This window comes from Plectropomus leopardus, chromosome 6 (genome assembly GCF_026936395.1).
Source record: "Plectropomus leopardus strain MGB_pleo_1.0 chromosome 6, ASM2693639v1, whole genome shotgun sequence".
In the NCBI taxonomy this organism is placed as follows: Eukaryota; Metazoa; Chordata; class Actinopteri; order Perciformes; family Serranidae; genus Plectropomus; species Plectropomus leopardus.
In genome coordinates, this window is record NC_142181.1 from 25,568,977 (window position 1) to 25,581,056 (window position 12,080).

At 41.4% G+C, this 12,080-nt stretch overlaps 1 protein-coding gene across 1 annotated transcript in view; it reads left to right on the forward strand.

The window, feature by feature from the left end:
* The window catches only part of nxn (nucleoredoxin), a 76,666-nt gene that overhangs the window by 50,823 nt on the left and 13,763 nt on the right, over nt 1–12,080 (forward strand). The window contains exons 2-3 of the mRNA XM_042486680.2: nt 6,865–6,982; nt 10,880–11,013. Coding sequence (XP_042342614.1) covers nt 6,865–6,982; nt 10,880–11,013 — 252 coding nt within the window. The remainder of the gene's footprint in view (nt 1–6,864; nt 6,983–10,879; nt 11,014–12,080) is intronic.

The window sequence follows — 12,080 nt, forward strand, 5'->3', positions numbered from 1 at the left end:
CACAGGGGATGACTTGATTCTTTTATTATTTAAAGAAGCTTGTGTTAGCGCCTGCCAAGAGGCAAACCAAAAGTCCAGTCCAGTTCGCCTGCTCAAAACAACTACTGTAAATCTTTACGGTCAAGAGATCACACAGCCTGCAGACACTTGAAACAAAAAGAGTCCCAGTAAAAGATAAATGCTGTTGTTGAACATGTCTTGTGTGGGGCTGGCCAGTCCGTCAGACAGACAACCTTCTGACAAATAGCTTCACACACTAACAATGAAGATCTATGGGAAGAAATCATTGACTGTTCTGTGCAGATCACTATGAATTTTACTCTCCTCTCTCTCCTCTTTTAAAGATTTAAATCAGATCAAACTGGAACATGATTTCCTCCATGTCCCTAATGTGGAACACATTGCTTGTTTTTCCCAAGTGCAAACTGTGCCAATAAATTCCCCCTTGACAGGAATAAAAAGATTATATGGGGAACATTTTTGCCCGGTAATAAATGCCAAAGAGAATTCCTGCTCAGGTTAAATTAAATTCCACAAATCTACTTTGTGCAGTCATAAATAATAAACACTGTCGGCTGTTTATGTGGATAAAATGAAATGAATAATATGTAGTTTAAGTCCTTTTTTTTTTTACAAGATAAGATTTGGATTATCACCATTTGCCCCTTTTATAACACTCAGAGACAAACGACTTTGCTGTTATCAGCATCACAGCAGGATACCTCTCGTGTCATCCTTTGAAAGGCACTGGCTCTCCTTTGTAGTGGCACTGTTGTAATGAAGCAGCGATGGGAGCGTCTGGCTGACGCCTCAGGCCTAACCGGCCTAGTGAAAGCAGATCTGTGAGGAGATAGGGCCTCGAACAATGATGGGTGAATTGGGCAAGTTGAGTGATGAAATTTCTTCCACTCTAGTTCTCTCAACAGGGTGACACACACCACACCAGAGCCACTGCAAAGCCCCACTGGTTACTGACAGGAGGCTGAATGTCACAGCAGGACGAGGCTGCGAGGGGTTTCAAAACTGAAGCAGATGTATGCACGTTTAAAACTTTCAGCCCTCTTTTAGGGGGTTCTCCACGTAAGCTAACTCCTTTCACAGGGCAGAATGTTGCCATAAAGTGCAACAGTGCAAAGAGGCATGAAAGTGATCGCCACGCATGACATTTAACATGGAAATGTTGATGTCTCTGAAGGGGATGGTTTGCCTCCTTTTCTTCTTGCTCACCAGAATATACAGGTACAGGTAGGACATTAATGCAGCCATTGGTCCCATCCAAAAATATGTAGCTACATCTAAAAAGAATCAGCTTTTTCTTTGATCAGTGGGGCGATAAGATTTTCAACCTTGGTATGTCCATGCACACTGATCCGCCGGCCCCACAGTGGGCGGATTTGTCCGTCTTCTGGATATGGATCCGCAGCCATGCGTGATCCAATTAGCATGATGAGCACCGGGCGTAGAGTGAGGCTAATGTCTACATGTCCAAGAGAGTTAATGGATTGTTAGTATGGATTTCCAGCTCTCCCCAGAGTCTTAACAGTTGGTGGGCTCTCTACAGGGGTTATTGGCATCCTTAAACCGGTGTGTAACTATATAGCCAGGCCTCCTGCTCAGCTGTAGTTTCACACTCTGTTGATATTGATAATGAATAGAGGCGCCCTCAGAGAAAGTCATACAAGCACTACAGAGTGTTCTGTTGGGCACAATGTTTTGCATTTCTCCAACAAAAAGCTGTCATGAATTAGTAAAGAAAAGAGCTTGGACTGCAACTAATGGTTATTTTCATGATGGGAATATTTTTTCAATTATCTTTTTGTTTGCCTCAGTCTAAGGTGACATCTTTTAATGATTTGTTTTGTCCAACCAAAAGTCTTAAACCCAAATATTTTCGACTTTTAAACACAAAGAGCAAGTCCTCACGTGTTAATGCCCAGGTCACCAAATGGATAAAGAACTAGTGGTGCCGAAAGCTGACTGTCCCGTTGCCTCATGTTGCCTGTGTCTTGGCCAAAAAGTTGCCTGAACACCCCTCAAAGACCACAGCCAACAGCCAACTAGCACGTTCGTTCTGCACCTATGCGAGAGGAAATAACTCTCCACACCAGCAGGCAACAGTAGTCTGTATATGCTATTCAAAAACGGAAAATGAAAGACCGACAGGATGGATTGGAGACGCTAATTAGTCAGTTAGCACATTAAAAACAAACCCTGATGTTTCAAAGAACAAATGATATTTGATATGAACACGCGAACAATGAGTACAGTTACATGTACATGTATAACCTGTGTATGAGTCGTATCCTGGTTATGATCATATTTGGTTTATGGTGTTTACATAAGCACAGAAAAATCAGCTTATTGATATTCCACTTATACATCACAGCTTTTTCCAGAGTACTTCAGCTAGAATATTCTGGTTTCTCCTAAATGGAATATGGTGTTTACATGTTCAAACACATAAATGGGATAGTCCAAAAAACTCATCACAAACAGGTTTTTATGTCCATGTAAAAGAGTTCAATGGCTAAAAAAAATTATCTAATATTACAAGTTGTTTGGATCTCACGCCCTCTTGATTTTAGCCATTTGTTTACTTCCCTCACTGTTTCTCTTCTTTTCCACGGAGCTGAACTGCCAATCAGAGTGGTTTCACTCACCAACAGACTCTAACTGCTCCAACAATTCAACATGCTGCATTGGCCGAATAAAGGCACACGAGGGCCGACTAGTGCCAATGCAAAAACAAGGGCAACAGACGTTCTTCAGCGGCACAACATTGATCAATGGCCGACTGTCGGTTTGGTGTGTCAGGGCACTTAGAAGCTGGAATATTACTGAAAATTTTGATTGATAAATTAAGTTATTTATCAGTGATCGAAAAACTTGACAATCAGTTTCAAGGGAACAAGGTGACATTTTGAGAAATGCTCATTCATTTTCTTGTAGTGATGTAGATCAATAATGCTCTCACATGTGTGAGGTAAATATAAAGCTGCAGACAGCAGCAGGCTAACTCAGCCTAGCATAAAGTTTGGGAACAGAAGGAAAAGGCTAGCCTGGCACTATAAAGATAATAAATTCTAAATACCAACATTGTGCAAAAAGCTAGGCTAACCAGCTGCTGGCTGTAGTTTCATATTTGTTGTACAGATATGAAAGCAGTATCAATCTCTTTATTCAACTCAACAGCAATAAAGCACATTAGAAAACGCTTTAATCAAATGAGTCCTGTTATAGACCAATAAAAACTTACAAGATGACAAAAATATCCTTAACACCTCTACTAAAAGGCAGGAGTGGTTTCTCAAGCCAAAGGATGAGGGCGGATTTGATTTATGTGTATTTTTTAGTATCATGTCACATTCTGCATTAATTGTCTCATAGACAGCCTGCGGCTCTTGACACTGAAACAGTGTTTCGGGGAAATGGATCGCTGTGGCATGTGATCCTCATCTTCTCTATTCTCGAGGAGGACACTGTTATTGAGAAAGCTATTGTCTTTGCTGTTTTGGAGGAAGATTTTGGATTAATGTGTACAATGAAAACTCAGCTGTGACAAGTGTGGGATTCCCCCTTTTCCACCCCACCCTTGCACGATGAATTCATGTCTTCCAAGGTGCAGAAATCCATGTGTTTGTGTGCAACAGACTCCAGGACATGTAGCTTTTGTAGTTACAAGGTCAGTCAAATCATAACAGCCCATTCATTGTAAAGGCAGATCGAAAGCCTCGAAGGATTTAGAATCCGGGGATACTCTGATCTGCAGCCAAATCACCAGGCAGACGTGATTCGAGGATGCATTAAATTAGTGGTGAGACAAAGACAAGGAATTGGTTCTGCCTCTGAGGTTGCTACACAAATCTCACAGCTGCTCTCCTGATGCTGCAGCATGAGAGCACTGAAACGACTCAGAAAGCTTTAGATTTTGCACACATTTTCCTTTTGTAAGTTTTACTGCACTTCAATTATCTTGCTATGATCTGTGAGGCTCTTTACTCAACTGGTATCTATTTTTAGGTTCCAGTTTTAAAAATCATATTACCTCAGTGTGGATCCCTCTGGGCCTTGACACTGAATTCATTTCTTGGCATTTTAGTGCAGAACCAGTGCAGAACCAATCACCCTATCACTCTGCTTCCTTTCTTTCCTCTTGTGTCCCTTTCACACTAAATCCGGCTCTCAATCTCACATCATCAGCCCCAGATGACAGCAGCAGGCGGCTGAGTGAAATGGCTGCAGTGTCGGGCACGTTAGCATTTAGAGACGGTCACAGTTAATGCCCCTAAACCCCATCAATTTGTGAGCTGAGATTGAGTTTCCAGAGCAGCGTGGAGCGTGTGGTAAAACTGTTGACCTTGCTGAAGTTTGCTTTTGAGGGACTTCCAGACCAACATTGTCGGGAGGCTCCGGGTCGTCTTGTCCATGGGACAGAGCGTCTGACCTGCTTTCTGATCGTGTCTGTGGTTGACTTAGTGTGTGACAACATGTGCAAAGAGGAGACACAAAATATGAGTAAAACATGCACTCTGGAAGCTTTTCTCTTCTTATTCAGTCTGAATATCAGAGTCTTTGTGCTCCTGCAGTGAAGTCACTGTTTTAACAGAGAGAGCAACAAAAGGTTTTCGTCAACTTGTAACTGAACCCCAGGCTCTCTTCACCGAGCCCCAAGAAAAGCAGTGCTCACTTCATTTGGCTCAGAACTTGTTAGAAAGCTACAGCAGCATCCAGACAGTGCAAATCATTATGTTATATGGTCACTTAAGTGTTTGGCTGAGTAAAGCAGGTAATAAATCGGATGGTGGTGTTAAATGTTTTTTTTTTTTTTGGCAAAGATTAAATACGATTTTTTTAAAATAACTCCTTGCAAAGTAATTTAAAGGGGACTTATTATGCTTTTACTGATTTACTGTCATATATAAAATTTTACAATGTCAGATGCGTGTATTTAATGTGGCCAATGTTACTGCAAGTTTTTACACCACATAGCTTTCACTGCTACATTTAGCGACATGCCAACGTCAGGGAAACATGTAACCTTAGTTGCCAATGTTGTTAAATTCTCCCATATTTTTGATTATTTTCCTGCTGGAATGTCTGTGGTTGTGTTAAAAACTTTTATTTATTTTTTTTAACACAAGAAAGTGCCACTATACACAGTTATTCTCTTGCTGCAAGTACACTGCTACATGTAGCTATATGCTAATCTAGGGGAAACATGCAATCTTGATTGCTGATGTCGCAAATTTCTACCTGGTTTTGGATCATATTCCTGCTGAAACATGTCCAATTGTGTTCTGAAGCTTGTTTTGATGAGGTGGTAGAAAGTGCCACTGTTATGCCTGAGTTATTCCCCCCGGCTACAACGACAGTGTAGAGATGCTGAGATTGAAGATATGGAAGACCCAGATGTGCTGACCAGTCAGAGAAGACTGGGCTTTTTTTTGAGGTGGCATAAAGCGTCTGGCTCTAAAACAAAGCTAGACACCATCGATAAACGGACAGAGCTCACTGTCATTTCCTGTATCTGTGTCACACGTTTATCGCCATCGCCACTGCCCCGCCCCCTGAGGAGGCTAGCAGCCGTCCTGTGTCTATTCATTCCAATGCGAGAAGTAAACATGAGTACAGATTATGACTGATTCTGTTGCCTTTATAGTCACCAAAGTAAATATCTGACCCAGTTTTCACAAGCCATATATCCCCTGAAAATTCTTACACTAATACAGCATTTTTCAGAGAGATGAATTAGGAGAAAATAAATTTTCCTTGTGACCTACGCAGATAATACAAGGGAAAGGGTGCTTTTTAACATAAAAGCATGTAAAAATGTTCTTGAAACCCGAAATGTATGTATCTAAAAATGTACATTAACTCTCCACTTTTAAGGCATTTTGATTCAATAAAAACTGGTCAAAACCTGAAGGATGTAGGTCAAATAAAAGAGAGTGGAACACATACTGACACTATAGTCCTCTGGAGACCGCGTGTCTCACTATCCTGTCTGAATGGTCTGATCTGGTATCTTGATTTCATGTGAGGAATCCCCTTTTTCTTTTTGTGCACATGCTGAAGCAGCAACATTGCACAGTGCAGATTGCCACTCTTTACAAGGCAAGGCTATTTTCTATTCAGAGCGTAGGACTCTTCCCTCTGATATGGAAAGTAAGTCTCAGATATGTGAAATGCTTGATCTCCTCTTTGATGTTAAGAACTACACTGATCGCTGAACTCTATAAATAGCGTCAGTTCATGCTTGGATTTCTGGCTGTAAAGGATCTTTTCTGACTTTATGAGGCTGTATTCATTTCAACTCATTTATTAAATTTATATTTAAGGCCTATCGCTGCTCATAAATGATATGGAAGCTTGAATCGTCCAAAAAGGTCCTACAGTGCTCAACACTTTAGGAAGGATTCTGAAGGATTCTTTTTTTCTGTACTGCAGAGAAAAACTAGTGTGTTTTTCAGCTGCTTTTACTTTTATTCATGGCACAGCAGGGACAGCATGAATTTGCTCCAATTCAGCTTCTTTTTAAGTGCAGCAGTTTGCTCCTCACCCTCTGCTAATTCACCTCAGCACTGACTGCACTCCTGCATTTTTTTTATTCTACCTCCTGAGTCTCTTTTTAACAATAAAGAAGGTGGTTGTGCTATAAAATACATATAGTGCTCAGATGACATTTGTTTCATTTATACTGCAGTATTTCAGGTGGACATACTGCACTGCATAGCTGCACCAAAGACGTTTTTTTTAGACGGGTTCCAATGTTTTTCCAGCACTGGAATTGATATAAATAAGAACGTTAAGGTCTTTTTCCATCGTTTTTTTCCAACCATTCCTCTCATCTCTTTCTCTCCACAGATGAAGCTGTGGAACAAGTACAAGGTGACCAGCATCCCATCTCTGGTGTTTGTGGACGCAGCTACGGGGAAGGTGGTGTGTCGAAATGGTCTACTGGTGGTCAGAGATGACCCTAAAGGTGAGGTCGACAGTCTCCGCAGCCACACACACACGTGCACTTGTGGTATTATTGGCGAAAGACATCATGCTGATTTATTTTTATCCTCTGACCTCAAGCTCTGAACTTAATCCTCTTTACTAAATGGTTAACCTCAACCCCAACTGCCAGCTGTGAACCCTAAATATTTCGCCATTAAATGAGGTAATAGGAAGACATTTGAGGGTCAAACGGTCAGAGCAACATCAATTTCGCACACACTTTGTCTGTCATACCTGTGTGACCCTGAATTCTTCAGTTTGTGTGGGCTGTGGGTAATAGACGAGACGCTGCTTATCCCTGAGTAATATCGTGAAGTACTGCTATCAGGATAGTAACACACCCAAATTCTCAGAGCTTCTACTCTGCTGTTACACCTGCCTCCCATAAAACTACAGCAGGTAGGAATATTCCCCTGTGGCAAGGGGGTATGATTGAGCACCTTAAGTTTAACATAGATTTTTTTTTATTTCTGGAATGTCAGCTTCATGTGTTTTTACGCACATTTCTAATTTCTGCTTGGAAAAAAAACAAAAAACAACTGGAGTAATAATCATTTTAAAAAGAACGAAAAAACTTAAAAGACCATAAGTATGTTTCTTTCATGTATAATCACCTGAAAATAAGAATCATTGTGTTTTTGTTAGCTTAGAATGAGCTGTTTATATCTACATTACATAGGGAGCGGGTCCTTGTCTACACAGATCACCATGTTGCATCATCGTGTTTCTGCAGTAGCTCAGAACGGACAAACCAAACACTGCATCTAGAAAGGGTCATTTGCATTTCCAGATCAGCCACTGTAGGTAGCAGCCTTTTATGACAAGTCAAACCACATTAGAAAAACATTCTTTCTTCACATGAAACTGGTTTAATCTGTGTTTTTGCTGGTTTAAATCACTGAGCCGTTTTGTTTTAGTGGAGAAGAGACCTCTGCTGATAATTCGGCTCCTGGTAAAAATCTGGTAAAAATCTGGATCTTACGTTATCAGAGAAAAATGGTGAGCACACATTAGCTGGTGCTGTGCTCATGACTTATCAGCAACAAGCCAAACAATGTCAAAAGAACACTGATTGGTAATGTGGAACTGCTTTATTTGGTGTTTTTACTGGTGTGAATCACTGGATCAATTTGTTCTAGAGAGGAGGAGACCTCTGTGGATAAGTTGGCTCCCAGTAAAAAACCTCCTGAACAATGAATACTTGTGAAAAGTTAACTGGGAGTAACTGGGAGTGGCACATGGGAGAAGTTTCAGCTGGTTGCAGTCTGTGATCCTCGGTGCTCAGTGACACGAAATCCCACACACTAGACCTTTAACTCAGCAACAACGCAGAATAATATGTAATTCTGCTTAAGATATATACTTAGGTGTACAGTACAGCTTAGTTGCACCACCTAAATGAGTTTGATTAAAATGTAAGTAAACCAAGATATAAATGAGGGCAGAGGTCACACCTGCATACACACAGACACAACACACTCTGTGATGGTGTTTACCGGTTTAGAGGTCCCTGTGGAGAGATTGCAGTGCCACATCTTTCAGCATTTGGCTAAAACATTTTGCAATAACTTTTCCACCACTCGTTTGTGTTGATTCTTTCATAATTATGGTGCTGCATGAATATTATAGCGTGTCCGTGTCTCACTCCCTCATCTGCAAACCCTATAATTTCTGCACTTTGAAGTGGAAACAGAGAATTAACAAGAGTGAACTTGCATTCCTCTCCCCGCGCAGAGGACGTCCTCTGAGGCTGTGAAGATCTCAATGTTTTAAACGCTGCTTCTTCAGACCACGTTAGGTCAGCGTGAAAAGAAGTGCCAATAGTCATGTGAGGAGAGAGAATAGCGGCTCTATGGCAGCACAGCGGTAAAGCAGAATGGATTTCACATGAGGATTGTGACAGATTTCGCTGCGTGGTTAATGAAAGCCAGTCCAAGCCGGCAGAATTATCCATGATTCATTAGCCGTTCTTCCAAAGTAGATGTAGCTGGAGAACAGATTCATCTCTGGACTCAGTTTCAGATATGGGCACAGGACTTTATTATGGCTTCATTTTATAATGCTTACCACTTAACAGGCTCACATTTTTTGTTTTATTGTACTTTTTTTCATCTTTTCTTCATTTGAGAGCCAAACTGATGCGACAAATCAATGCAGCCTCGGTTAGAAAGAGAAAAAGGGCACTAAAAGTTTGCCGACATCCTGACTGGGAGGGGCGGGCAAACGATTCAGGGCCCTCTGCCTTTCACTCTCCATGAAAGGCCTGACTTGAGTGGCGGCAGACTAGCCTACAGCGCAAAGATGGAGTGCACTTTTACAATCAGGACAACAATAGAAGGCCGTGTCAGCGCAATGCAGACGTGTCATTCCTGCTTAATGAAGCCCCAGACTGCCACATTCGCATAAAGAGCCCATTATGAACCAGCCATACAAGGTTTTATTTATGATTGCCTCCTTTTTAATTTGCCTCTACCAAATGCATCTCCAGAGCTCGACAGCAACAATGAAGACAACCTTGAAAAGGAAATGAAAAGTGTGAAGGAGAGCGGCAGGGAAGTAGATCTGGCAGCCTTCATTTGCTTGAGAGGCACGGCTTTCAGTTGTCATTAAAACCATATTTTGAATGCAGTGTGTCTTTCCAGTCACAGATGTCACAAAAAAGCCTGTAAGTGATGTATACATGACAAGTTCTTGTTGTCAGCCACAACACAGACAGAAAAAGCGTCTTTAGTTTAGAGCTGCAACCATTTGTTGTTTAAAAAAAAAAAAAAAAAAACAGAAAAGGGTACTTTTAAATAGTACTTCTAAAAGTAAGAATTTTGTGTTTGCCTTCGTCTTCTATGACTTTAAACTAAATTTTATTTAGTCTTTGCACAAAAAAAGACATTTGAAGATGTCCAACTTGGAATGAGCATTTTCACCATTTACTGACATTGTATAGACCAAACAATTTATCAGGAAAGAATTAGAAAAGTTAAACAATAATGAAAACAATTTTTGGTTACAGTCCTACTCTGGTTCTTCATCTCACCTGAAACAAGTTAGTTTAACTACTCGAATGCAGTAGTTTGAGTTTTCTACTATTGACCCCTCTGCCCTCTGATTCTTATTTTTAGGTTTTAGTCCTTCTGTGCTTTCTAGACTTGTGTTTTTTATCTGTTTGTCGTTTGTAATTTGTTGTTTTTAATTTGTTTTTTTACTGTGAGCTGCTTGGCCCTTTAATTTCCTGCTGGATTAATAAAGTTAATCTAATCTAATCTAATCATTTGGTTGTTGCTGCAGTGAGTTTGTGACTTGCCACAAGTCGGTTTGTTTTTGCTGAACTTTTTACTAAAGTTAGCCCTTTAAAACAGCTGTAATAGGAACCGTACACTTAAAAATATCCACCGCTTTGACCATCCTGCTATGTTGATTTGAATGTGAGTGTCTGTTCTTCTCTCATACTGTTTCTATGACACCAAAATGTCACCGTCAGCATAAATTGTAATTACTTTGGGAAACTCCTGACTTCAGATTTAGCGCCATCACCAGGTCAAAATTTCAGTTGGTCTAATAGTTTGGTTTATGACCAAATAACCTGCAAAACTAATGACATACTGATGAGCCTTAGCTAATAATTATGAGCACACTAACCTAAGATGGTGACCTTGGTAAACTAAAATTAGTTCTTCCAAACATCAGCATGTTCACATTGTCAGTTTGGGCATGTAGGCATGCTTGTTAGCATTTAGCCCAAAGCCCTGCTGGACTCATGTGCTGCCTCACAGAGCTGCTAGCATGGCTGTGGACTTTTGTTTTCTTATCTTTCTTTTTCTAATCCTTTTCTTCCCCATGTATCCATGCCCACTGCCCCCTCCACTCCCCTACCCTCTCTCAGGCCTGGAGTTCCCCTGGGGGCCGAAGCCATTTGCGGAGGTGGTGGCAGGGCCTCTGCTTAGGAACAACAGGCAGACAACAGACAGCAGCTCTCTGGAGGGACACTTCGTGGGAGTCTACTTCTCAGCACACTGGGTGAGTGCAGAGAGAAATGGGACAAAGAGGACGCTGATTTTTTACTTGTATGGTTTCTTACTCTGTCAAAACACCCAAACATTGGTGCAACGAAAGGGCATCGGCAGCAGAGCGGAGCAGGAAGAGACGGAGCAGTTAGTGGAGACAGATAAGAGAGAGGAGCAGGAGGGTGGCAGCGACTCCATTGTGTTTGTGTGTTTACACTAACAGTGGTTTGCTATCCCTGTCATTGCTCTCACCACCACCTCTGGACCTCTTTAAACATAGGCACTGCTCACCACACTCCACTGACATCATCACTATTGTCTTTTTCTCTGCTGGACCTGCTGATAGCCATTGAAGGTCATGACTCAGTGAGGCATAAAAGTCTTTATATCATCGGTGGGCTGTTCCTGATGAGATGCAGCTCAGGCTTTACAGAGGCCAGTCATCACCGCAGCTGCCAGAGCCGCAGCCTCAGAGACCGGCTCTTCAGAACGGTGACGCCTGAAGCCTGGCTCAGACCCCAGACCCATACAAAATTCAAAAGGACAAGTCACAAAAGCCATTACAGTAGTTTATATGCGGGGTTTTTACACCACATTCCTCCTGGTTACTCGTGTAAATCTATCCACTATTAAAGTAATTTAACAAATATGGAATGCCAGCACCTGGCCTTGGCATCCGTTTACACAGAAGCTTTTTTCCCCTTAATGTTCTTGGGACATGAAATGGCCCGTGGCAGAGAAACATGACCTATATTTTTCACTGTGCTTTTGCTTTTTTTGCCTGCAGAGTGAGGGAATGTTTCTTCCAACTCTTAACAATAAATCTTAAAATGATAGTTAAGTCACAAATATCCACACAAAAAACGCCAACATAAGACTTCTTTATGATGCTTCAGCTTCGACACCAACTATTATAAAGTTACTACAGTACACAGTGTTTACTTATATGTGCAACCACAAAAGAAGTCGATTAGTGAGCAGGGAATTGATCGAGGCTTTGTCCTTCACTCTCTCACTCCCACAGTCCCTTTGTGTCGGTATGATGAGAGTTCATGCCTGGATCAATACAAGTGCTTGATG